At 33.2% G+C, this 25,056-nt stretch overlaps 1 protein-coding gene across 1 annotated transcript in view; it reads right to left on the bottom strand.

Moving 5' to 3' along the window:
• LOC121371842 overlaps positions 1-24,523 on the bottom strand; it is a 72,328-nt gene extending 47,805 nt beyond the window's left edge. Inside the window, 3 exon segments of the mRNA XM_041498042.1 lie at positions 273-456; positions 3,024-3,190; positions 24,430-24,523. Coding sequence (XP_041353976.1) covers positions 273-456; positions 3,024-3,171 — 332 coding nt within the window. The 5' untranslated portion in view covers positions 3,172-3,190; positions 24,430-24,523.
• Positions 24,524-25,056: the final 533 nt, after the last annotated feature.

The following is a 25,056-nucleotide window of genomic DNA, read 5'->3' as shown; positions in this document are numbered from 1 at the left end:
TAGATAAGACTATAAGTAAAAATTACCAAATGTTTGATATCCAATAGCCGATGATTAATAAATCAATCTGCTCTAGTGGTGTTGTTAAACAAAACAAACTTTATTATTGTGTTTAGACAAAACCATTGCAATGGGATGCAGAAGGGTGAGAGGTCAGGTTAAAGCATGAAAAGAAAAACAACAATAAAAAACAATAATTTAAAACGAATGCTTTAAATAAATACTAGGAAAAGAATAGTATTCAATAAAAAACCAGATTAATAGATGCTCACATTCCTGTGACGAGTGACAGCTTGTGAACATGTTGAGGATTTGACTTGGTATTGTTAGCGATATTGATGGCCTTGTCGAGGCTGGCCGCGAACTGCCGCAGATAGCGCTCCCAGGGGTCCGTCCCGTCATACGGCACATACAGATACGGGAATACTCCATGCACATGTAGACACGTCTTCTGACCTGAAACAGGCAGGGAATTGTAACTGTTAATCAAAGGGAATAAATACATACAGATACGGGAATACTCCATGCACATGTAGACACGTCTTCTGACCTGAAACAGGCAGGGAATTGTAACTGTTAATCAAAGGGAATAAATACATACAGGTAGGGGAATACTCCATGCACATGTAGACACATCTTCTGACCTGAAACAGACAGGGAATTGTAACTGTTAATCAAAGGGAATAAATACATACAGATACGGGAATACTCCATGTACATGTAGACACGTCTTCTGACCTGAAACAGACAGGGAATTGTAACTGTTAATCAAAGGGAATAAATACATACAGGTAGGGGAATACTCCATGCACATGTAGACATGTCTTCTGACCTGAAACAGACAGGGAATTGTAACTGTTAATCGAAGGGAATAAATACATACAGGTAGGGGAATACTCCATGCACATGTAGACACGTCTTCTGACCTGAAACAGACAGGGAATTGGAACTGTTAATCAAAGGGAAGAAATACATACAGGTAGGGGAATACTCCATGCACATGTAGACACGTCTTCTGACCTGAAACAGACAGGGAATTGGAACTGTTAATCAAAGGGAAGAAATACATACAGTTCTTCGTCAGTGAAGATATTTCAGTTATTATAACATCTATACTGTTTGTATATTGTTAACTAACTGAAGTGGAAATACAAGGGTATATCCAAAACATGTTCAGCTTTTGTTTTAAAAATAAAATACACATTTACTGAAGTAAAATGTCAGTAAGTTGTAACATGGCAGAGAAGCTAACAAATCATTTACAGGTTCCTTCACTGATTAAAACTGTGTGGAATTTCTAACAAGTTATACAACCCAGGGCTAAAAATTTCGATTCCCATGGAAGCAGTCCACGGGAATCCTCTGATTGTAAACATTTTCAGAGAAGAACTTTATCAACAGTGTTAGTATGTAGAATTCTGTGTTATATGCTACTAACTAAATGGATTAAAAAAAAAAACCTTCCTATTTACTGGAAAGAATAAACAATTGGTCAGTAACAATTTATCCAATTTTAAAGCAAAAAAAAAAAAAGTTGTTGGTTCCATTTTTTCTTTAGTCAGTGTGTTTTTAGGTGTCTTACCAACCCTAAGTTCAGCCAGTAAACATTTCGCTAATGTTTGCAAACTATTTGATTGGTTTCCAATGTGGCCATTTGGTTTGCCATGAACCACACAAACCAGTCTGTGGACGTCTATCCACTCGGTCTGGCTGAACGCAGCCCATTATTTTTCGAAGATTGCTTATTTTTATAAACAGTATTTGGTGCATTGGTTTGTATGGATATTACTGTAGTACATTTCCACAACCGATAAAAAGATGTATTGATTAAAAAGAGCAGGTAATTCAAAGTTAGGAACATAATATCAGCGAACTAACATAGAAATGTTTGATGTATTACTAAATTTGGGAACACTAATTACTGTCTACTGTTATTATGTAAGAACTGATCAAACATGTTCCTTTCTATTCTCTTCGTTGGTAATTTGGCTCATAGAAATGGGTCAACCATCGCTTGGCTCCAGGTTAGACTAGTTTTGATAAACCACTGTTTCGAACATGCACGGATTCAAATGTATGCTACGCTTTTGAAGCCAGTTTAAGCTGAAGCTTGATAACCAGATTAATTTTTTTTTTTTTTTTTTTTTTTTTTAATTTGTTAGCGTTTTACTCAATTATTCAATTTAATAAATGTTTTGAAATATTTCACATGAATCCAAATAGATTCGGATGTTTTATGCTTACACGAATCAGATTCGGAGATTTGCACACATTTTTAGCCCTGGCACTTCAACACTGTCTCGCATTATCAAGTATAAACTCCTTTTTTTAAATCATCCATTAAAAAGTATTTGATTTAACACTGCAGCCCTCTGAGAATTAAAACATTTTCTAAACCATTACAACCAAATAAAAGCATGTCGTAAATGTAATGTGCAAATGAAAAATAGATTATTCAAAACAAAACTTTTGGAATTTTGAAAGAACCGCTCTGGGTTTTTTTTTTTATTTTTTTTAGTTTTTTGTAGATACAACTAACTTAAAGCATCTGAAACTAAGGGAATGTATTGTTTGTCAAATACATGTAATTGTGACAAATGGTGAAACACTACTTTCCTACACTACTCTAGAATGGGAATCAGTGACCTAAGCAATAAATTTTAATAAATATATGTATAAAAACAATTAAATCATAAACAGTTTTACAGTCTAATAGACCCTTGACATACATAATGTGGCATGAATACAAGCGATTAAAGTCAAATTCTACTGCTGAGATGAAACTGATCTTAACAAGAAATTAAAAAAACTGAACAAGTTGTGGGTATATAATTATAGTGAGATTTTCCTTAAAGAATAGTGAATCAGCTTCTGGCCAATAAAAAACTGCAGATTTGCAGAAAGATCTACCAGGTTTTCATTTCTGAACCTGAGATGCTATGATTTTGTCTGATCTAATCCAGCACCTACAAACGTAGGCTCGTTGAAAAGCAATGAGTTTTGAAGTCTGAGACAGTATTTACCGGCTGGGGTTGATCCAAAAATACGCAGGATGGGGACCTTCTTGACCTCGGTGCCTCGGAACTCGCACTGTGTGACATCAAGCCCTGGAATAGGGTCAGCCAAGTAGTGTTCAGTTGTGACAACACGCACGGAAAACATGGCTGCCATCTTCAACACAGTCAGTCATCTGCAAGTACATACAGCAAGGGTTAAATACATTTTAAAAATACTTTCATTTAGTAATAACAACATATGAAATATAGAAATATAGGACAGTTTAATCATCCATGAGGATCGTTTGTGTTGAATGAACATTCAATCACATCTATACGAGTATAAGTACATGTTTGAGTTGAGTTTACAAAATACATGAAGTTAATATTATAGTATGCCGAAATTACTTTTATAAAAAGTATTACTTCAATCTACACTGGCAACCAAAAGATTTATATATGCAAATAAATGTTTTGAGAGACAAACAATCAAAATAATTGAGCTGAAATCTGCGAGACTATGCCATGTTGAGAACTGACTGCATGCTGCCTGCGTGTAGTGGCAGGATCTAGCTCAGTCTGTACAGTGATCTAGCTCAGTCTGTACAATATCTAGCTCAGTCTGTACAGTGATCTAGCTCAGTCTGTATAATATCTAGCTCAGTCTGTACAGTAATCTAGCTGTCTGTACAATATCTAGCTCAGTCTGTACAGTGATCTAGCTCAGTCTGTACAGTGATCTAGCTCAGTCTGTATAATATCTAGCTCAGTCTGTACAGTGATCTCACTCAGTCTGTACAGTGATCTAGCTCAGTCTGTACAGTGATCTACTAGCTGTCTGTACAGTGATCTACTAGCTGTCTGTACAGTGATCTACTAGCTCAGTCTGTACAGTGATCTACTAGCTCAGTCTGTACAGTGATCCCACTCAGTCTGACAGTGATCCCACTCAGTCTGTACAGTATCTAGCTCAGTCTGTAGTGATCTGTATAGTGATCTAGCTCAGTCTGTACAGTATCTAGCTTAGTCTGTCTCAGTCTGTATAGTGATCTCGCTCAGTCTGTACAGTAATCTTGCTGTCTGTACAGTGATCTCACTCAGTCTGTACAGTGATCTCGCTCAGTCTGTACAGTGATCTCGCTCAGCCTGTACAGTGATCTCACTCAGTCTGTACAGTGATCTAGCTCAGTCTGTACAGTAATCTTGCTGTCTGTACAATAATCTTGCTGTCTGTAGTGATCTCGCTCAGTCTGTACAGTGATCTCGCTCAGTCTGTACAGTGATCTCGCTCAGTCTGTACAGTAATCTTGCTGTCTGTACAGTGATCTCACTCGGTCTGTACAGTGATCTAGCTGTCTGTAGTGATCTAGCTGTCTGTACAGTGATCTCACTCAGTCTGTACAGTGATCTCGCTCAGTCTGTACAGTAATCTTGCTGTCTGTACAGTGATCTCACTCAGTCTTCACAGTAATCTAGCTCAGTCTGTACAGTGATCTCACTCAGCCTGTACAGTGATCTCACTCAGTCTGTACAGTGATCTAGCTCAGTCTGTACAGTAATCTTGCTGTCTGTACAGTGATCTCACTCAGTCTGTACAGTGATCTCGCTCAGTCTGTACAGTGATCTCGCTCAGTCTGTACAGTAATCATGCTGTCTGTACAGTGATCTCACTCAGTCTGTACAGTGATCTCACTCAGTCTGTACAGTAATCTAGCTCAGTCTGTACAGTGATCTCACTCAGTCTGTACAGTGATCACCTAATGGGATGGGATCATAGGATTGAACCTCCTTGGTGGACCCTTTGGTTTTCCTCCATCTCGACAATTGCCACATGACTGGTATATCGAAGGTCATGGTATGTGTTGTTCTATCAACTGATTGATGATCAATTTTTAATGAGAAAGATATTATGAGGCACAAACCTGTTTGTTGCTTCATGCCAAACATATCTGAAGTGGCCTATGTAAATGGATTTATACTATTAGAACATTTAAATAATAAGCTTTTACATTTTTCACAATGACATTCATGTATGTACTTGATGTACAAATGTGTGTGACTGCTGCGAGTACAAATATGTGACTACTGTAAACAGAGATAGATAGAGGTGTGATCAAATAAATATACTATAGATTTCTATTGGTGTGCTGTAAAAACCACAGCTGTTACTTCAGAACAATATTTACATGCATCTGTGACTCCCACAGATGGGAAGAAGTGTGAAAATATGCTTAATAAATCCATCATAGAAATATCCAGAAAATAGAAATCCCCATTTGTCGAATCAGAATTAAAAGATTATTTGTTTTTGATATACATGTCATAACTAATACTATACAAAAACATTTGGTGGTGGACAGTCTTGGATAATGCAAAAATGTGAGATTTTTATATCCCCTCTTTCGTGAATTTTGTTTTTAATCTCCGACACTTTTCATCCCTCTAGAATTATAATATGCTTGTCAAGATCCCCTCCTTTCATTCACTGTCACTTAGTTGGACCAACAATATTGGATTTGCATTTCACTTTTGGGGTTTTTGGTAAAAATACTAGATAGTAATTATTGGTAGACATTTAATGACAATAGGTGAGATCGGGAGCCCAGTACTTCATTTATTTCAATTTATTGTGCTTATATCCTATTAAGGTTCAAGCATGCTGTCCTGGGCAATAACCTCAGCTATCTGGGCTGTCTATCCAGGACAGTGGGTTAGTGCTAAGTTGTTGAGTGGTTAGTGAGAGAGAAGTCAGTGTAGTGGTCTTACACCTACCCATTGAATTGTTAAAACTCGCTCTGGGTGTGAGCCGGTACCGAGATGCAATGGCTTAACCACAACACACCCATGACTGGTAGTCTTTTAAAGATGTGTAAACCAAAGTAACATTTCAACCTATTCTGTGTTATGAATCAAACCTCAGAATGACGTAACATGGGGGAAAAACCCCAGTAACTCGTTATTTCCTGTTTCTTTTTACCAGTTTATTCACTGTTATTTGAAAAAGTGCAATACACTAAAACAAAATTTGCACATGATATAATCTGAGTACCAGTACTGGGTTCCTATCCCAGTACTGGCTTTGACGACAGAAAATATGTTTCTTTTGGTTAATAACACCACTAGAGCACATTGATATATTAATCATCAGCTATTGGATGCCAAACATATGGAAATTCTTACAGTCTTAGAGAGGAAACCCACTACATTTTTCCATTAGTAGCATGGGATCTTTTACATGCAACCGACTTATTACTGAAAAAAGCAAAGAAATGTCCACTGCAGAAATAATTAGCTCTCTCAAATGGCTTAAAATCAAAGAGAGAATTGACTTTAGAACCTGCCAGTTTGTCTACAAAGTCCTCAACAAACTATCTCCATCATATCTAGAAACAATGTTTCAAACAACTTCAGAAATTCACTCCTTAAATCTGAGGTCAACTCAACATAATCACCTTTATGAATTAAAACCAAGAACAGAATTTTATCGCCATAGTTTTTCATGCAGGGGAGCTAAACTGTGGAACACACTACCTTCAAAGATAAAATATTCTCAATCCCTCGCCTCATTCAAATCCAGTTATTTTAAGCACTATTCAAATAATAATCAATTTTAAGATATACCTTTGTTGTTGATTTTGTGTTTGTTAAAATAATTATGATGTATTGAGTTATCACTGACTCAAGTTTCTTAACAAATTGATTTAAATATTATTTATATATTCATAATATGTGCTATTGTTCCTCATGCTATACATATTACATGTATGTTGATGTTGTTTCTTTGAATGTATGTATGTATAATATCATGTATAGATTAGAGAGGGCCTCATGGGAGACCAGTCACCTTGTACTGAATGTGTTTACCCTCTGAAAATAAAGAATTTTATTTATTTATTTATTTATTACCATCTACAGACAGTATAGCACATGCCATGGCCTTCGATATACCAGTCATGGTGCACTGGCTGGAACAAGAAATAGCCCATTGGGCCCACCAACGGGGATCGATCCTTGACCGACTGCACATCAAGCGAGCACTTTACCACTGGGCTATGTCCCACCCCGGCTTCCACAAACCCATAAAAAATATTTCTGTTTCTGAAAAAAATATTCAAAATGCTTTCCACAGCCGAATAAATGACAAATAGGAATAAAAGGCAACAGAAGACACATTATTATGATTATATTTGGCCTGCAGGACATCAAACTTGTGGTCACCCATGCATGGATCAATGAACAGGGTTGGACTATTTATTAGTATAGTGTTGAGAAGATAAACTGGCCATCAACTGTAAGTGTCCACATTTATGTTATTAATAGACACCATGTAATACATCAGCAGCTCTTGCAATTCAACACATGGCCTCAACCAATGAAAATAAGTCAAAACAGATTAAGGAAAAAGAAGAAAGTCAAAATGGTCATAGAAGAACGTAAAAATACACCTTGTGGCCAAACAAATATTCTAGTCGTCCATTGTTTTTATTATATAGTTACTATAAACAATATTTTAAAACACCAGGTCACTAGTTCACTGGTGTACACACATCACAATATCAATGATACGTTTATGGGTGAGCAAAGAAGTTGAAGCTGCAATCTTTTTAGTATGAAGGATGTAACATACTTCGAAACATTAGAATGGTTGAAGCATTAGTGTTATAATTAAATACAGGGCTTGAACTTAATGATGGCACTTGACGTCATTGAGAAATAAATTGCTATAGGTTAAACTGTCACCGATGGAACTTTTGTGCCACTGAATAAAATTTCAAACAAATGGCAAAATGTTTATACAATATAATATGTACAATGACAACTTCTGTTCTATGGTCAGTTACGGACTGTTATATATTTGCACTTGATGAATTTTACAAAAAAACCCAGCCATTTTTCTCTAAATGTTTAAAAACTATTTTGATCAATTCCTAAAGTGGTCATTTGTTTTAATGTATAATGTAAAAGCCAGTGTAGGATAGCAAGCATTACCGATAAAAGGTTGACTGAATTTACCCCAGTGGAAACCAGTCCTACGTTCAAAGGTAAGTTCAGTCAGCCGTTTGTCGCAAACACTTACTAGACTGAGGTTTATGCTACATACTAGACCAGATGACCACATCGGGAACCAGTGAAAATAATGTGCAAGCATTCAATGAAAAGCAACTGGATGAACATAGACCAGTCTTGCAGTTCAGCTGCAAATATAACATGGTCCAGATCGCGAGTGTGGTTCATCACTTGTCAAAACCATATGACACACATAAATATTATGTAAATTTAGAGGGGGTAATAACATTGACAGAAAAGAAAAAAAATTCTGTGAGTTTTATTGACCCTTGTAATATCTGCATTTGAAATATTACTACATACAGTACAATAACCTTTCAGTCATATTTATTTGCTGCAAAAGTAACTTTTTAAAATTATCAGTGACCAAGTCTTAAGCTAGAGCCCTATATTGTTGTTGTTTTATTGTTAAATTATCTTAATATGAGCGTGTGTTTATCAAGAATCATGTAAAACTAAAATCTGATGTATTTATTTTAAATACACTTAAATAATTGGTGAAACAATATATACTAGTACTAATATTACTTGTGGATTATTTTTTCAGTTTTAATACTCTACTTAAATACAAACAAAAGTTACGTTTAAAAAAAAAAAAAATCCCCAGTGTATACAACATTTAATGCCCAAGATTAACTGTGTCATGTTGCCTGTGGGCACCGTGCTGATAACGACCTGCTTTCCATGTTTCAGACTGGTATGCATGTGCAGTGATGTGTTTATAAATGGGTCAAGAATATGCAAACCTTAATGTTTATAAATGTTTTGTTATTGTAAATACATTGGCAAATTAAAGAATAAATCAGGTTTATGGTAGCTACTATAAAACAATTTTCCAATCCACAGAAAAAAATGTAAATCTACGCCCCACAAAACATATTTTGTCCCTTCAATGGAATTGCTGCATAATCTGTACCTCCCAAGGGTGATATATTATATTAATATCAGTTGCCATTACCATTTATCTTGCTATTGTTTTAAAACATATTTAAAATGCAAAAGCAAGTTGGATACATTTATGCTGGTGAGAACATTAATCATTATTTTTGATAACACATACTTGTTTACACATGTACGTGTGTTAACAATTTCAAGACATATGACTGGCTGCTCCTAGGTGATGACCAGGTTACCAATGCCATACATCCAATGAAAAAAACAGCAGGATAAAAACTGATTAAAGTAAAAGTTAAAAAAGATGTTACAATTTGCTTAATACCTGGTTTTTGAGGATATGTAAGAAATAGAATAATACATTTGTGTCTGTTAGATACCATTTATTTTACAACTCGTTTAAAAATGTATCAAACTCGCTTTTGCTCATTAGATACATTTTAAAACAACTTGTTTTAAAATAAATGTTATCTAATTACCACTCATGTATTATTCTCTATTTAAATGTTTGTTCCAAACAAAATTAATTTAAGACACTTTGGTTTGAAGGCACAAATAATTATTTGATAGACAGCAACCGGTTAAACCCATTTTAATTTGAACGTCTGGTTTAGCTGATATAGCGAATTAGACGTCTTTATATTTATGTGCATCATATGTGTATACCAGAAATATCACAAAGTGTTCTCTCCAATACATGTGTAGATAAGCTGACATTATCCAGTTAAATAAAGAAAAGAAACCTTTTGTATCATATTCAGTCTATAACTACACATATGTTAATATGGACACTTGGTCCAAAAAGTCACAATATCAGATATCCAATAGCTCAGAGGCAATCTGAACACTGTGTACTTGTAGAGATACATTGAATAAGCCACTCAGTCGAGAATCATGTATGTGGTGAAAAATATAAAAAAGAAATTTGTGGAAATGTCTTGCCTAGTACTATAGACTTATTTGGTGTCATGCACTAATAGTTGCATAAACAGATGTTCATCTGCACACATCTCCATATTAATACATTTTTTAATTTTTTAATTCAATTAAACTTTAAAATTTTTTTAAAACATACATGAACATTTATAGATCATCTAAGATGCTTCCATGACTGAAGCGTGTTTCCTAACAATAGCTCGTTTTGAATTCCAGGTCTTTTTTGTTTCTCGCGAGTATAGATTTAGCCCCCCCACCCCCCACCCCATGTATTTATTTATTTTATTTGTTTATTTTTGTTTTTGTTTTGTTTTGTTTTGTTATTTATTTATCTATCAATTTATTATTATGTGTTTTAACCATTATATCTTCTTTCTTCTTCTCCTATATTTCCCAGTCCTTTCCATTGCGTCACAGCAATTTGTTTTGTTTTTTACCAATCTTTAATTTATACAGAAACATTACAAATGCATTTATGTATCAAATTGTTATATATGACTATATAACATTACTATACAACAAATTAGATATATGTACTTGTATATAAATTATATTACTTTGATGTAAGGCCATGAATTCAAGGCTCCCCAACCTTGACATAGTCAGAATGGACTGGGGAAAATAAATATTTAAAAAAAAAAGAAAAAAAGATGCAACTATGAATCAAGCTTCCTTGATGCAGGGCTCAAACTTAAGAATTTGCCTCCCACAGCAATTTTAAAAAGAATTGCCACAGGTGAAACAGCCCACAGATGGCAATTTGTTTTTAAAAGACTTTTGCAGCAAATAAAAATAATTGAAAGGTTATTTTGCTGTATATAGTCATATTTCAAATGAGCAAAAGTTTTAATATGGGCAGATAATGTATACCAGGGTATATAATTTAGCATTTGTTGAGGAGCTTTATCGATGCTCTCTACCTTTTATATCTCAATGTTGTCGATGCTGTCATTAAGTTTAAGCCCTGCTAATGTAGGACTAAGTTACACAATAAAAAAAATAATAATGAGAAAATGCAAAAGTATTTGAATTCTTTATTAAATTATTTTTCATATGCATTGTGATAAACATTTATATAAATCAAGTTTCATTGATGTAGGACTTATAGTTGGTAAGAAATGCAGCTAAACACAAAATATTAAAGTTGAACTAAATGAAACATTTAATCATTCTGTGCCGCAACAGCCACCACCTTCCAAAAAATAAATGTCTTGGCTTTTTAGTTTGTAAAAACAAGACAAAAATAGGGTTACTAGCAAATAAAAACATGAACACATAAATGTAAGTGTCTTGTCACCTCAAAAGGATTTATTACATGTTTAATGTAGATATACATAATTCATTAGTTTAATATGCTGCATAATGCATGCAACTGCATCTGTTGACAAGTAAATACATGTAGGGTGTCAAATACTGTGTATTATAGACGGTAAAGTACAGAGAGCCGATTCAATATGCTTAGTGATTATAGCAATAATGAGCTTGAGACTTTCATGTGTTCAAAGTTAAAAAGTTACTTTGTTTTGTTTAACACCACCAGTCTAGATCACATTCATGTATTAATCATCGGCTATTGGATGACAAAAATTCCTACAGTCAGAAAGGAACTAAATTTGTTCCATTAGTAGCAAAGGATGTTTTATGTGCACCACCCCATAGACAGTATAGCACATACCATGGTGTTTGATATACCAGTCTTGATGCACTAGCTGGAATGAGAAATAGCCTAATTGGTCCACTGACAGGGATCATTCCCAGATTGTACCCATGGGCTACGTCCCTCTCCTTGATGTGTTTAGTGCAAGAATACACTTGGTGGAATTTTTATATTGCTGAAATAAACTGTACTCATTTCTATCACGTCTACTCAAATAACAAACAAGCAATACATGCCCCTACCAGGCTCATTATCGACTTTACCTATTGAAAAAACATACCATGAATTTTATGACAAAAATTAAAGGCATCTCAATAAACAATAAAGAATACCTAATTTCACAGTATGCCGATGATACTGATTTTATACTTGATGGTAGTAGAACGTCCTTTGAAGAAGCAATAAATACCTTGAATATTTTTTCCGAATTATTAGGACTCAATATTAATTATGATAAATCAGAGGTAATCTGTATTGGCTCTCTTAGGAATAGTCCAATACAATATTTACAAAATCATAATATAAAATGGAATCCTCCTTCATTTAAAGCACTTGGAATTATTTTTAGTACCGACTTGAATGAAATGACCAAACTTAATTATAATTCTAAACTATTTGAAATTAAACAAATTATAAATACATGGATGAGAAGGTTGTTAACACCACTTGGAAGAATAGCTATAATAATATCTCTGTTAATATCTAAGCTTAGTTATCTACTTCTAACATTACCAAATCCATCGGAAACATTTCAGAAAGAATTGCACACGATGTTATTTAAATTTGTATGGAATCAAAAGCCAGACAGGATAAAAATAATAACTTTGTGTAAACCTATTAATGAGGGAGGTCTCGGAATGATAGACATAAAGCTAAAGCCTTGAAAATTACATGGCTACGAAAATTGGAAACCAAAGATCCAAAATGGAAACCTATTCTTTTTGCATGTTTTCCACAACTCCGTAACATACCTCTATTTGGTAATGATTTCCCCCAATTGTGCTTAAAACATGTAAAAAAATCTATTTGGGAAAGACTGTATCATTGCATTCCGTGACTTCTCGTTATTAATTAATGTTTCATCTTTTGAAGACTTTTTATCAGAGCCAATTGTTTATAATTCCAATATAAAAATTAACAGCAAATCTTTTTTAAAAAAGAAATGGCTTGGGAAAGGTGTATCTCAAATCTGTGATCTTGTTGATGAGTACGGCAACTTTTTAACTTTAACCACATTTAATAATTTATACAAATTAAATGCATCTTTTTTAGAGTATCAGGTAGTACAATACCAAATAACTTCCGGCTGGGTCAAAGTTCGAGGTGCACCGAACTTTTGATAGAGAAGTGAACACCACAAGTCCTGTGATTGGTTATAAATGTGAGTGTGTTGGTTGTAAAAAATAATAGTTTCATCTGGGTAAAATAAATGTGCAATTTTATTTCATCTAGTACCAATGTGTCAAGTAGCCTTGTGCTTGAAACATGTATGGGGTACCTGTAAAAAAAAGTACTAAAATTTTGTGCGAAACTAGGGTAGTCATAGACGCTACCCGTTATCTCAGAAACGAGCAGCTTGACCCCCATTTTTTTCTGATTCACTTTAAGTGTAAGGGGTGGTAGTATTTATATCCGTGGCGTTTATGTCGGTTGATACGTTGCAGGTAGGAGTTTTAGCCGTATATGTTACTATTGTCGTCTATGGGATTTGATTTGGTAGTGTACACCCTATAGCACATATTCAGTGCATAATAAAAAATATTATGATTTTGTCATTTTATTTAATTAAACTATACTGGTTGATTAATTAGCCATCACTCGATCATGCAAGTTCACAATGACCTTGACCTTGACAATAATCTCTGTACATGGCTCTGAATGGAGTTTGAATCAAAGTTAGCACTGAAGAAAAGTTGGTTTTGGCCTATAATTCATACTGTAAAGATTTCAATAATTTCTTTTTACATGGTATTTGACTTGCCATATACAACTGCTCTTAAATATGGTATTATATATAGGCAACCTGAACTAAGATTTTAATAGCAATTTATTTTTATATTAAAAATAGCATGTGCCAATAGTGGGTTAATGTCTTTTAGTTTCCATTAACATTGTTAATTTTTTTATGTATGAAATTCTGAAAACTCTAATTTGTAAAGAAGTTGATTTTTATTGTCATTTTGACATATTTATAGGGTGCTAAGTTATATTTTAGACAAATTTGTAGTTTTATGCAAAATTTTAAGTAAATTTTAAGAAAAACTTTACCAAAAACATAATTAAATTTGTTGTCACTATTGTGCCTTCTGTTCTTATTTGTACATAACAATAAGGTTGTTAAACATATACTTAGATCTCCAGATCATTTTTGTTTTTTAATAATCACTTAGTTAGCTCTCATGAAAAGCATTTTGAGTTTATACTAGATTCAGAACCAATTTTTTCAGATTTGATTATCTGCCTTGGATTAAGTTGATAATTTATTTTATTGTTAAAGCTGTATTACCTAATGTTACTAGCTAAATAAAATGCTGGATTACAGATTGTAGGAATACATCTAATGTACATATTGTATTCATCCGGATTAGAAAATAATGCAAGAAAATAGATGTTCGGGTAATTTTGTCATTTAAAAATAGTTTTTTTTTCGGTAATTAATCAAAAATAAATGTGTTAAAGCTGCATGATTATTCCAGATATCACAACTATTAAAACCTCCAACTACAGTAGGCTATAAATAAAATATAGTCAGGAATATTGGTGGCTGCCATTGGTTTTGATGGTTCATTATGAAAATCAGCATGGCCGATGGATTTGAAATTCCCACACCTGGTAACTTAAAGACACCCACACCCAGCATACAGGATTTCCTCCCAACACTAATGTTCAGGACATTAAGTCATTACTTCATACAGGTACAGTCATGTTTGTGTTTCCTTCCTCAGACAGTGTATTTTTTTAATACTGATATTTCTTTGATGTGCCTGTTAAGGTCTTCATAATCTAGGGGTCAATCAAGTGCATGTGTTTTAATGGAATTCTTTAAAGGGGTAGAGGTACTCTGACTATCTTTGTTGTCTCTACATATATAACTGAGTACACACACCGAACTGAAAGTAAATATCTTCAGGAGTTTTATTTTAAAACATTTTGTTGTTTAATATGACATATTGCATTTGTACAAAACTATATGCAATATATATGCTTTTTGAGGGGTACATTATATTAGGTTGCACTGTAGAAACAACAGTTTCAGTGAGGTTCGCAGTTTATGTCAGAATACACCAGATCCTGGTTGTCATAAAGACACATAGCTGGACATTTTTTGAAAAATGTATGTTATCAGTATAGGTAGTACAATACCAAATAACTTCCGGCTGGGTCAAAGTTCGAGGTGCACCGAACTTTTGATAGAGAAGTGAACACCACAAGTCCTGTGATTGGTTATAAATGTGAGTGTGTTGGTTGTAAAAAATAATAGTTTCATCTGGGTAAAATAAATGTGCAATTTTATTTCATCTAGTACCAATGTGTCAAGTAGCCTTGTGCTTGAAACATGTATGGGTTACCTGTAAAAAAAAGTACTAAAATTTTGTGCGAAACTAGGGTAGTCATAGACGCTACCCGTTATCTCAGAAACGAGCAGCTTGACCCCCATTTTTTTCTGATTCACTTTAAGTGTAAGGGGTGGTAGTATTTATATCCGTGGCGTTTATGTCGGTTGATACGTTGCAGGTAGGAGTTTTAGCCGTATATGTTACTATTGTCGTCTATGGGATTTGATTTGGTAGTGTACACCCATCAAGGAGTTATTAACTCACTTAAGGCTTACCTTAGGAAGACGAAACTTAATATAATAGAAACAAATATTCCTTTAGATGATTCTCCTGTTCAACGAAAACTTTGTTCTATCAGAAATGGCTCGAAACAATATTATTATTACACTTGTAACTTCTGAAAAGCCAAATTCTGCAATATCAAAATGGCAAAATTATTTTATTTCAGAAGTTAATTGGCACACTATTTATTTAAAACCATTTGTAACCACACAAGAAATAAAACTACTAATAGTTTCGCATATAAATTAAAATTACTTGACAGTGAAACGTGTACGTTTTGTCATGAAGGAAAAGAATCTATAGTACATTTATTTTGGGAATGTAAAATTGTTCAGAACTTTTGGAATGATTATTTAAATTGGTTATCAAACTCATGTAAGCATATATGTAATTTAAAGCTTTCTCTTGAGCTAGTGATATTTGGATGTAAAGATAATATTAAAACAGATAATGTTTTTGACCTGCTATTACTAGCTAAATATTTTATATATAAATGTAAAGTGCAAAGGGTCCAATTAAATATTATACACTTCCAAAACGAAGCTAAACAAAGATATAAAGTAGAAAAGTGTATTTATCTTAATAAGAACAATCTTAATAAATTCTTCACCAAGTGGTCAGTGTATTATTCTCTCTTTGAACAGACCTAATTTTTTTAACTTTCCTTGTGCATCATCTTGTTCCCAGCGGTCCACGCATTAATAATGTAGATACATATGTATATGTATGTATGTGTGTGTGTGTATATATATATATATATATATATATATATCTATCATGTGCGTATTTTAAATATTTATGTACATCGTTCATAGAATGAAAAAGGATGAAAGTGTGTTGTTGTTTTTTTTGCATGAGAGAAAGATAAATGGATAGCTACATTGATTAGATATGTAGTGTGTGTGAGAGAGAGAGAGAGAGAGAGAGAGAGAGAGAGAGAGAGAGAGAGAGAGAGGGGGGAGGGAGAGGGGGTGGGGGTGGGGTGAGGTGGGGTTTGCAAGCCAGTACCTTAAAGTATTATATTATGTTGTTTTATTATTTTTATGTACACAACCCATGTTTTATGTACACAACCCATGTTTTACCCTTGGCATGTGTTGTTCTAATTGTAAACAAGGGGCTGGCAATAAAACTTGTATATAAAAAAAATAAAAATAAAAAATAAAAAATAATAATAATAATAATAATAATAATAATAATAAATAAATAATTATGAAAAACCCCAAAAAACAAACTCCAACATATTCCTATAATTGTCACATGATCATGTTATACTACTTGGCTAGTATTGTAGATGGTAAATACAGACAGTAGACAGGGGGGACCACTCAATTTAGTTTTTAACATGGGGAGCAAGGGATTAAACATGCCTGGATGAGTGAATAATTTAATTACTTATGTGCATGTTACTGTTTGAATATTTACTTTCTTATAATAATGTATGGGTGCTAAATTATATTAGTACTGTATGTAGGACATTAACAATGCAATTATGATTATGGTGTTTTCAATACGAACTAATATTAAAAAGACATGGTATTTTCTTCCCTCTTATTCACTATTTTCTCTGTTCTCAATTAAATCTCGGATCATAAAACTATATAGTTATATTATAGATACTGTCCACGTCCAACTGTATGCATGTGTTGAACTTTAGTCTCAATCAGTTTCTATTAATTTATTTATTTTTAACATATTTTGTTGCTGCTTAGAACGTGGATATATATGTAAAGCAGTGATTTGGGGATCCCAACCCCAACACTGCTATATGATCTGGGATAAATATTTATTAAACAAAACTTTCAAATTACGTAGCCTATTGCTCCAGCCTATTGGTATGCTACGTTGGAGCAAAAACGACAAAGTGACAATTTACTTTTTTGGGGGACTACGTGATTTGTGAGTTCTGTGATTTTACATAGGAAAGTCTACCTAATCAGGGCATAAAATTAGAATTTTTCAGACAACCAATATGTTGTTCGTGTGGTTTTAGTGTTCACACAAGCGATTTTCTTCAGTAGTTCAGATACAAATGAAACGGTTAATGGGCAACGATATTCAAACGAGAACCTATGATGAGCGATTTTCATAGCTTTTCTCCTATCATAAATACAAAAATTTAATTAACTTGAGTTTCGATTCGTTGGAAATTAGAAATTCTGTAAAATGCTATTCATAGTAAAGAGCAAACGATTTGATAAAAGCCTTATTTTTTTCCAAAAAGAGTGATTTTTTTCTTCTGACGAACGACTACAGCTTTGCACGGACAATCTGTTGTTTGTTGATATTGGTTTTGTGTAAGTGACAGACAAATGACAAAATTGTTTGTGCCAAATTTTATGCCCTGCTTAATCAAGAGTTTTACAGAATTATGACGGCTGATAATGTTCTTTACCATTTTAGGGGTGGCAGGTTATTTTACAATACCCTGTGATGTTAATACTGGTATGTAGTATAGACGGCAGTAATTAATTGCCATGTCTGGCTACCTACATGTACCAAATATATACCTGCAGGGTTCGATCTTAACGGTAGTCCGGTAGTCTGAGACTACCTGAAAATTAACAGGACTATCTGAAGCTGCAAACACGGTCCGTCGGACCACTTGGAATTTTAAAATTTATTTAGCACAAATCTAATGTTTTGTGGATCTATGCTGACCTATTTCAAACAGCAGAAACAGAGGCTTGTTCAGAAAACAATTGTATCACATATAACTTGACTGGTCCCCATCATATCACATTTGTGTATAGTATACAATGCAAATTTGTTTTTTGAACTATTACCGCATCCTGACTAAACTGAGAATGCATGAGTTACAGATTTTGTAATCGATGCAGTCTTCCGCCAAAATACAATCATCTTGAATATGGAACATAACCAGATTCCTCACACATTTTCAAAGAATGGTAGTTTAATTTACCAATGTCACATCACAATAATAAAATTTCTGTTACATTCATTACAACGTAACGTCATGCCAATGGTCCAGGCGTAGTAACGGGAGTATGTTAATTTTTCGATGAATGTAAAAATTACGTCATCAAGGAAAATCATATGTGATGATGTCATTTCATATGGGCCAGTTGTCTTATTGAGCGTTATTTTAGATGTTTCGATCACACAGTTAACATTATGACTACATTTAGTTAAACATATGATGACGTATCCGTAACTGTTTATACAGTTAGTGTAAGAGATTTCGATCACATTAACAGTTACGTATATTAGAGGGCGCAACTTAAATGACGGCATCCAGTGAGCTGCTTCATTCCATATCAAGTTACGTCCCTGTAACAATGATTGTATTTACAAAATACATATTTTGTTTGTTCACTAGACCTTTAATTGTAGAGAATGGTATTTTAAAGTGCTGGATTTTATTTATGGAAATGAAAACACACACACATACACACAAATGCCCCCCCCCCCCCCCCAATTATATACACAACACAGGATAGAATGGGGAATGAAAATGTTCAAGCATGCTAACAAAAAATAAAATAAAACTAAATAAATAAATCTTCCATTTATAAAGTAACAAGAACAACTTCATGCATGCCATCAAGTTGACACGAGTACAGGGTTAGTGTTCCAAGTTGAACGGCAAATTTGGCTATCAAAACAAACAAACATATATTAAATATTCACACCAAGAGAATAAACAGACCTTAAATTAACAAGTTTCACGATCTGAGGTTTTCGAAATATTAAATACTTGACATAACTATGCTCTTTTTTAGGAACTGTCTGTCCGTTTTTTTACTTATGTGTAGCAAGTTCGATATCCGTGAAAATGAGACGTGTACAGTTAGCATTTCAGAGGAAAATGTCACAAAAGGGCAGAAAATAATGACGTCATAGCTCCTATATGTAGTCATCATACTAACTGTGTGCGTGAAACGTCTCTAATATTTAGGGATACAAAATAATTCTAAATAAAGTATGACATTTTAGTGTTATTATTAGCCTGTATGATTCAAATTCAATTATAAGTATAGTCTGTTATTTCTTTGATATTCATCTGGGTATGAACAAAAAAAATCATCAGAAAACTTATGTGAGAACGGCTTTGCCGATTCACACAGTTTATGGATGATTTTTTCCCCCAATACAATCCTTTAATGAAAGAACTGCGAAGTTGACCATTCTCAGCAAAACAATAATTATGAATCGATCGGCAATTGTTGCACGTTTTCGTAAAACGTGTTCTGATAGAAATGCCATTATGGAAATTGCCAATACGGTGTTCGATTTATTATCTAGCATTAAATGAATGTTTTGATTGAAACAATTATTATAGTTCTATACATAATTACACTACATTTCATGTACAGTGCCATAGTACTGTCAGTTTATTCATAACGGATCACAATGAATAACAGATCATATGAGTTAAAAAAAATTTTTATTTTAAACTATTTTGTCAGTTATCCACTGTGTTGCAATATTCATAACCTAATTAGCAGGTACACAGTAGTTGAATGTTTTAGTTTCGCACTGGAGTAGGAAGCGGGAGGGGCAACTTTTAAGATATTTTGCTTTATATTTGCTTTATAATAGTGTGAAATGTAAGTGTGTCGCACCCCCCCCCCCCCAAATAGATATATTTAACTTTAAAACATCCATTAAAAACTGGATAAAAACGTTTTACAATAATTCTTTATCTAGTGTAATACAGAATGGATTTTTATCTGAAGCTTTCAAATTAGAAAGGGGTTGTAGACAAGGAGATCCTCCGTCTCCTTATATATTTATTCTGTGTGCTGAAGTACTTGCAATTATAATAAGAAACTTTAGCAATATTAAGGGAATCAGTATTGATGTCGAAGAATATTTAATTTCGCAATATGCAGATGACACAAGTTTCATTCTTGATGGTTCTCCCGAGTCTCTGTACAATACATTGAAGGTTTTAGATTATTATGCATATATATTAGGCCTAAAAATAAATTTTTCTAAATCAAAAGCTATATGGATCGGAAAGAAAAAGTTTTCTAAGGATGTGTTCCATCGTATGCGGTGGAAGTTAGAATGGGGCGCAACACAATTTAATTTGCTCAGTATCAACTTCGCAGTTAACATGGAACAAATAATTGCACTGAACTATGATTCTAAAATAATAGAAATGCAAAAATTAATGAGGTTATGGTTTGTTAGAAGATTAACAGTTTTAGGAAGAATAACAGTACTGAAAACTTTAATAATGCCAAAGCTAACCCATCTGTTAATAGCGCTACCAAATCCAAATGACAAATTGATAAAAAATGTCAATACATTATTTTTTTTATTTATCTGGCAGAGCAATAGTGAAAAACTGAAACGAAATCTAATAATACAAAATTTCAAAACAGGTGGTATTAAAATGATAAACATATCAAATTTTATAACAGCCTTAAAATGCACGTGGATTCGAAGAATGTTTTTAAATAACTCAAAGTGGATAACTTTGTTTAAATCGGTTACAAACATATCTTTAAAAGACTTGATTATACAAGGCGATTATTTCCTAATGCGAAATATTGAACATGTCTGAAATACGTTTTGGAGAGACACCTTGTTCAGTTGGTTAGAGATACACAAATATCAAAAACCACAAAATGTTGAGGATATTTTAAGCATTAATATTTGGTATAATAGCAAAATATGTATAGGTAACAAACCATTTATATACAAAATTCATATAGATGACGGTATTATATTTATAAATGATTTATTAAATGAACAAGGGGATTTTTATACATACGAACAGTTTGCAACAAAATATCATATAAATACAAACTTCTTAGAATATGCTTCACTTACAAGTGCTATTAAATCATTTATAAACAAGCTTGGAACAATAAGGGATGACACGTTCACAATTCTAAAAAATCAGTTTTTTCCGTTTAAACTGTTTATTAAAAGACAAAAAAGGTTGTAAAGATATTTATGATATGATAACTTCACAAACTATAACCCCCAAAGCACAATTAAAATATGCGAACGAAGGATTTATGTACGATACCAGGCAATGGTAAAAATAATATGTTATTCCTTTTCGATGTGTAAAAGATTCAACGTTATCATGGTTTCAATACAGAATACTGCATTGAATCTTAACTACAAATACATTTTTACACATGATACATTATGTTGATTCAAATGCTTGTGACTTCTGTCAAAATTCTCCAGAAACGATACCACATCTATTTCTGCAATAAGGTTAACCAAATTTGGGAAGCTACAAAACATTGGATACAGACTAAAACTGGAATTGATATATGTTTTAACCGAGATATTGTTATGTTTGGTATGGTTAATAATGAACACAGCACAGTAAATTGGTTAATTATCAATATTAAATATTATATTTATAGTATAAAAGTACAGAAAAAAGTATTAAATATAAATGGAGTTAAAAATATATTGCGAAACAAATTTGAAATTGAAAGGTTTATTTCATGCAAAAATTGTGAAAATGAAATTTTCAATAATCAATAATCTTTTTAACTGAAACTTCTTATAAATAGCTTGTTTCGAATTACAGGTCTTTTCGTTTGTAATTGCAGGTTTTTTCGTTTCGAAATATAAGTCTCTTTTCGTAGCACAGATTTTAAGTCTCCCCCCCCCCCATTATTTATCTATCTATCTATCTATTCATTCATTAATTTCTTTCTATTCTATTGTATTTTCTTTCTTTCCTTCTACTTTTCTCAACTCTTTCCAAGATATGAATCATAGCATCTTGGCTTTCTTTGCCAATCCCCAACCATATGGGAACACTAGAAATATATTTATATGTTAAATTACTATAATATTATGCATTTTCACTTATATAGCAACTCTATTGTAAGGCCATGAAATCAAGGCTCCCCAACCTTGACATGGTCAAACTTGGCTGGGGATAATAAATGATTAAAAAAAAAAAAGGTGTCTCCCCCACCCACCCACACACTTTTTGGCACCTTCCTACGCCACTGTTTCGCATGATGTAATAGTAAGTAATTTACAGGGCCAGTGGTGGGCGTGGGACTTGTAAAGAATTTATATCCAATATATATATACAGGCACAGATCTAGATGTGTAAAAAAGTGAGACATCTGATTGGTGAGAAGAAACGTCCCTAATAATATGAAGACAACTGAGCAATGTAGAGGACTTTTAGTTTTAATTCTCAATCTGTGCTTGGACTTATAGATATTATAATTCATCTCTCATATTCAATCAATGTTATATTGTTAACTTCGCACTGTATTTCAATGAAAAAAATTGTTTTATTTCTTGACATGTCATCTGATTCAGTTACAACCTAACTAATACAAATAGAACGATCAGAAACACGTTTAATATACAGCCACTAATATTTTATGCAGAAAAATATATTTGATATGTAATTACAATCGTTAAAAAGTCTCTTGTTAGTCGATAACATCTTAAAAATTGCAGCAAATTCAGGAATTTCCCTTTAAAGGTAGGGTCAACTCAAACAAGAGCTGTATGTGTTGGAAAGATGCATACCCGGACGACCAACACATACTGACACATTAACAAATGAAAAACGCGTAATTTTAGAGTTAATAAAAAACCATGATTATTCCTGCTAACTGGGGGCAGCCATTTTGTTTCGTTTTTGTGACGTCCGGTGTATAGCTTGGGGTGAAGTGACGTCAGCTCGGTCAATCTCCTCTATGCACAGTGTAAACAAACGCTCTAATTTACGACAAGGTGCTTCGCTTTCACCAACCTGACTTGTAAAACAATATAAATGACTTGATAGTAGAATAAACTATTTAAACAAATATATTTCAATTTGCATTAATAGAACGAAATGGAGAACTTTACAGTATTTTTCTCTTTTTTTTAAATCCAAAGAAAAAAATGCTTATTATTAGGCCTATTGGTATGCTACATTCGAGCAAAAACGTCCACTCACGATACCCAAGTGACAATTTTCTTTTCTTTGGGACTATGTAATTAGTCAGTTTTGCGATTTTAGTTTTACATTACGATTAGAGGGATGTCCGTGCGGTTATCACACAATACCCTGTGATCTTAATAAAAGAGGAACATCTTTTTAGTGTGTCTAGACACAGTGTCTGGGGACCGTCTAAATATACATCTGCCAATCAGGAACCACAGGTACAGGCTACAGAAAGAAAAAACCAATTAACCAAGAAAACACTCCGATTATTATTTCAGTACATGGGTAAATTTATGTACAAAACATAATACTTTTATTTCAACACTTTGACAATGGTGCTTTATTTTGTATTGAAAAATAATATATAATTGTTGCCGGCTTACTGGGATGGCTATTATTACAGAACATTGCGATGCATCTGCAAAAATTAGGTATGTTTTGTTTCTTCAGTTCGAAGACTAATTCCTGACGTGACACGTTAGGCATTACATAATCACCAGCTCGCCAGAGGGCGAATTTATTGGAATGGTCCAAAATGGCTGTGTCCATTATATATAATATATAATATTTAACTGTTTTGTTAATTACTATACGATTATACTTGTTGATATTAAGCAATAATGTGTATTATATATTGTTGAATATGCATACCAGGCCAAATGCTGTAATTGTCCCCTCCTTTAATAAAATTTATTTTATTGCGTTTACTATTTGTCCTCATGTGTGTGATTATTGATTAATCTAGGATAACCAATTTTCTTTCTGTGAAACCCTTAGATGTATATAAAATAGGTTACTAAAAATTTAATTTGCAAATCATGTTCAGGTGACGGAGGCCAGCACAGCATGCTGTCATCTTCCAGTCAAAAGGTCACCGTTTAAGGTAAAATAACAAAGAAAACATATACTGACTTACTCACCCCTTCGTGTGACACCGTGAAAACTAAACAAGAAATAGTCAAGGCAAAATACATGTCAAAAGAGGTCAATGTTAAGTGAGGGCCTATAAAAATAAGAAATAAACAACACAGGACAAGTGAAGTCGCCTCAACATTGTACAAATATAGAATAAAATCAGTAGATTTAAAACACAAAAAAATCTTTGGAAACATATATTCAACTATTGCATCAAAATACCTGCAAAAGCCCATACATCCATATTTGGATTTCTCGGTCTTTTCGGCCAAACTAAATAATTTACTCTATCCTTGTTGTTGCAAAATGAAGCAGGTCGCTCAACGCCCTCTGTCGACGCATCAAGGGGAAACAAATTATTAACAAACGTTCTTCAAAAAGTGTTATGTCCCTTAGACGAAAGACACCACCAAATTCCTTTTCTTATGATAATATAAAATAAATAAATAAATAAACATTTTAAAGCATGAAGTGCTGTGGATTTCTCCCAAAATAATATTCCATGAAGAATTTTTTTTTTTATAATGAACATGTGAACATGTTCCTAGAAATATTAATTGATAATTTATGGGGATTATATCGTGGAAGACTGTCAAAATTAGTTTAGTTGTCTATACACATGTATATATTTATTTATTACGAATCGATTTAAAAACACGTATATGATTAGCTGTTCCTTAATGATTATGATGTCCTAGATGTCAAAGTCAAATCGTCTACTGAAATTAACACTAGCGATAACCATTTCGACATAAGTTGGCTGCAACAGGAACAAACACCGTAAATAACAAGGTTAAATAAGTTCATTTAGATGTTACATTTTGACACGTATTTTTTCAAAATAAAGTT

This window comes from Gigantopelta aegis, chromosome 4, assembly GCF_016097555.1.
Source record: "Gigantopelta aegis isolate Gae_Host chromosome 4, Gae_host_genome, whole genome shotgun sequence".
Lineage (NCBI taxonomy): Eukaryota > Metazoa > Mollusca > Gastropoda > Neomphalida > Peltospiridae > Gigantopelta > Gigantopelta aegis.
Note: the sequence above shows the minus strand (reverse complement) of the source record. Positions and strands in the feature narration are given on the sequence as shown.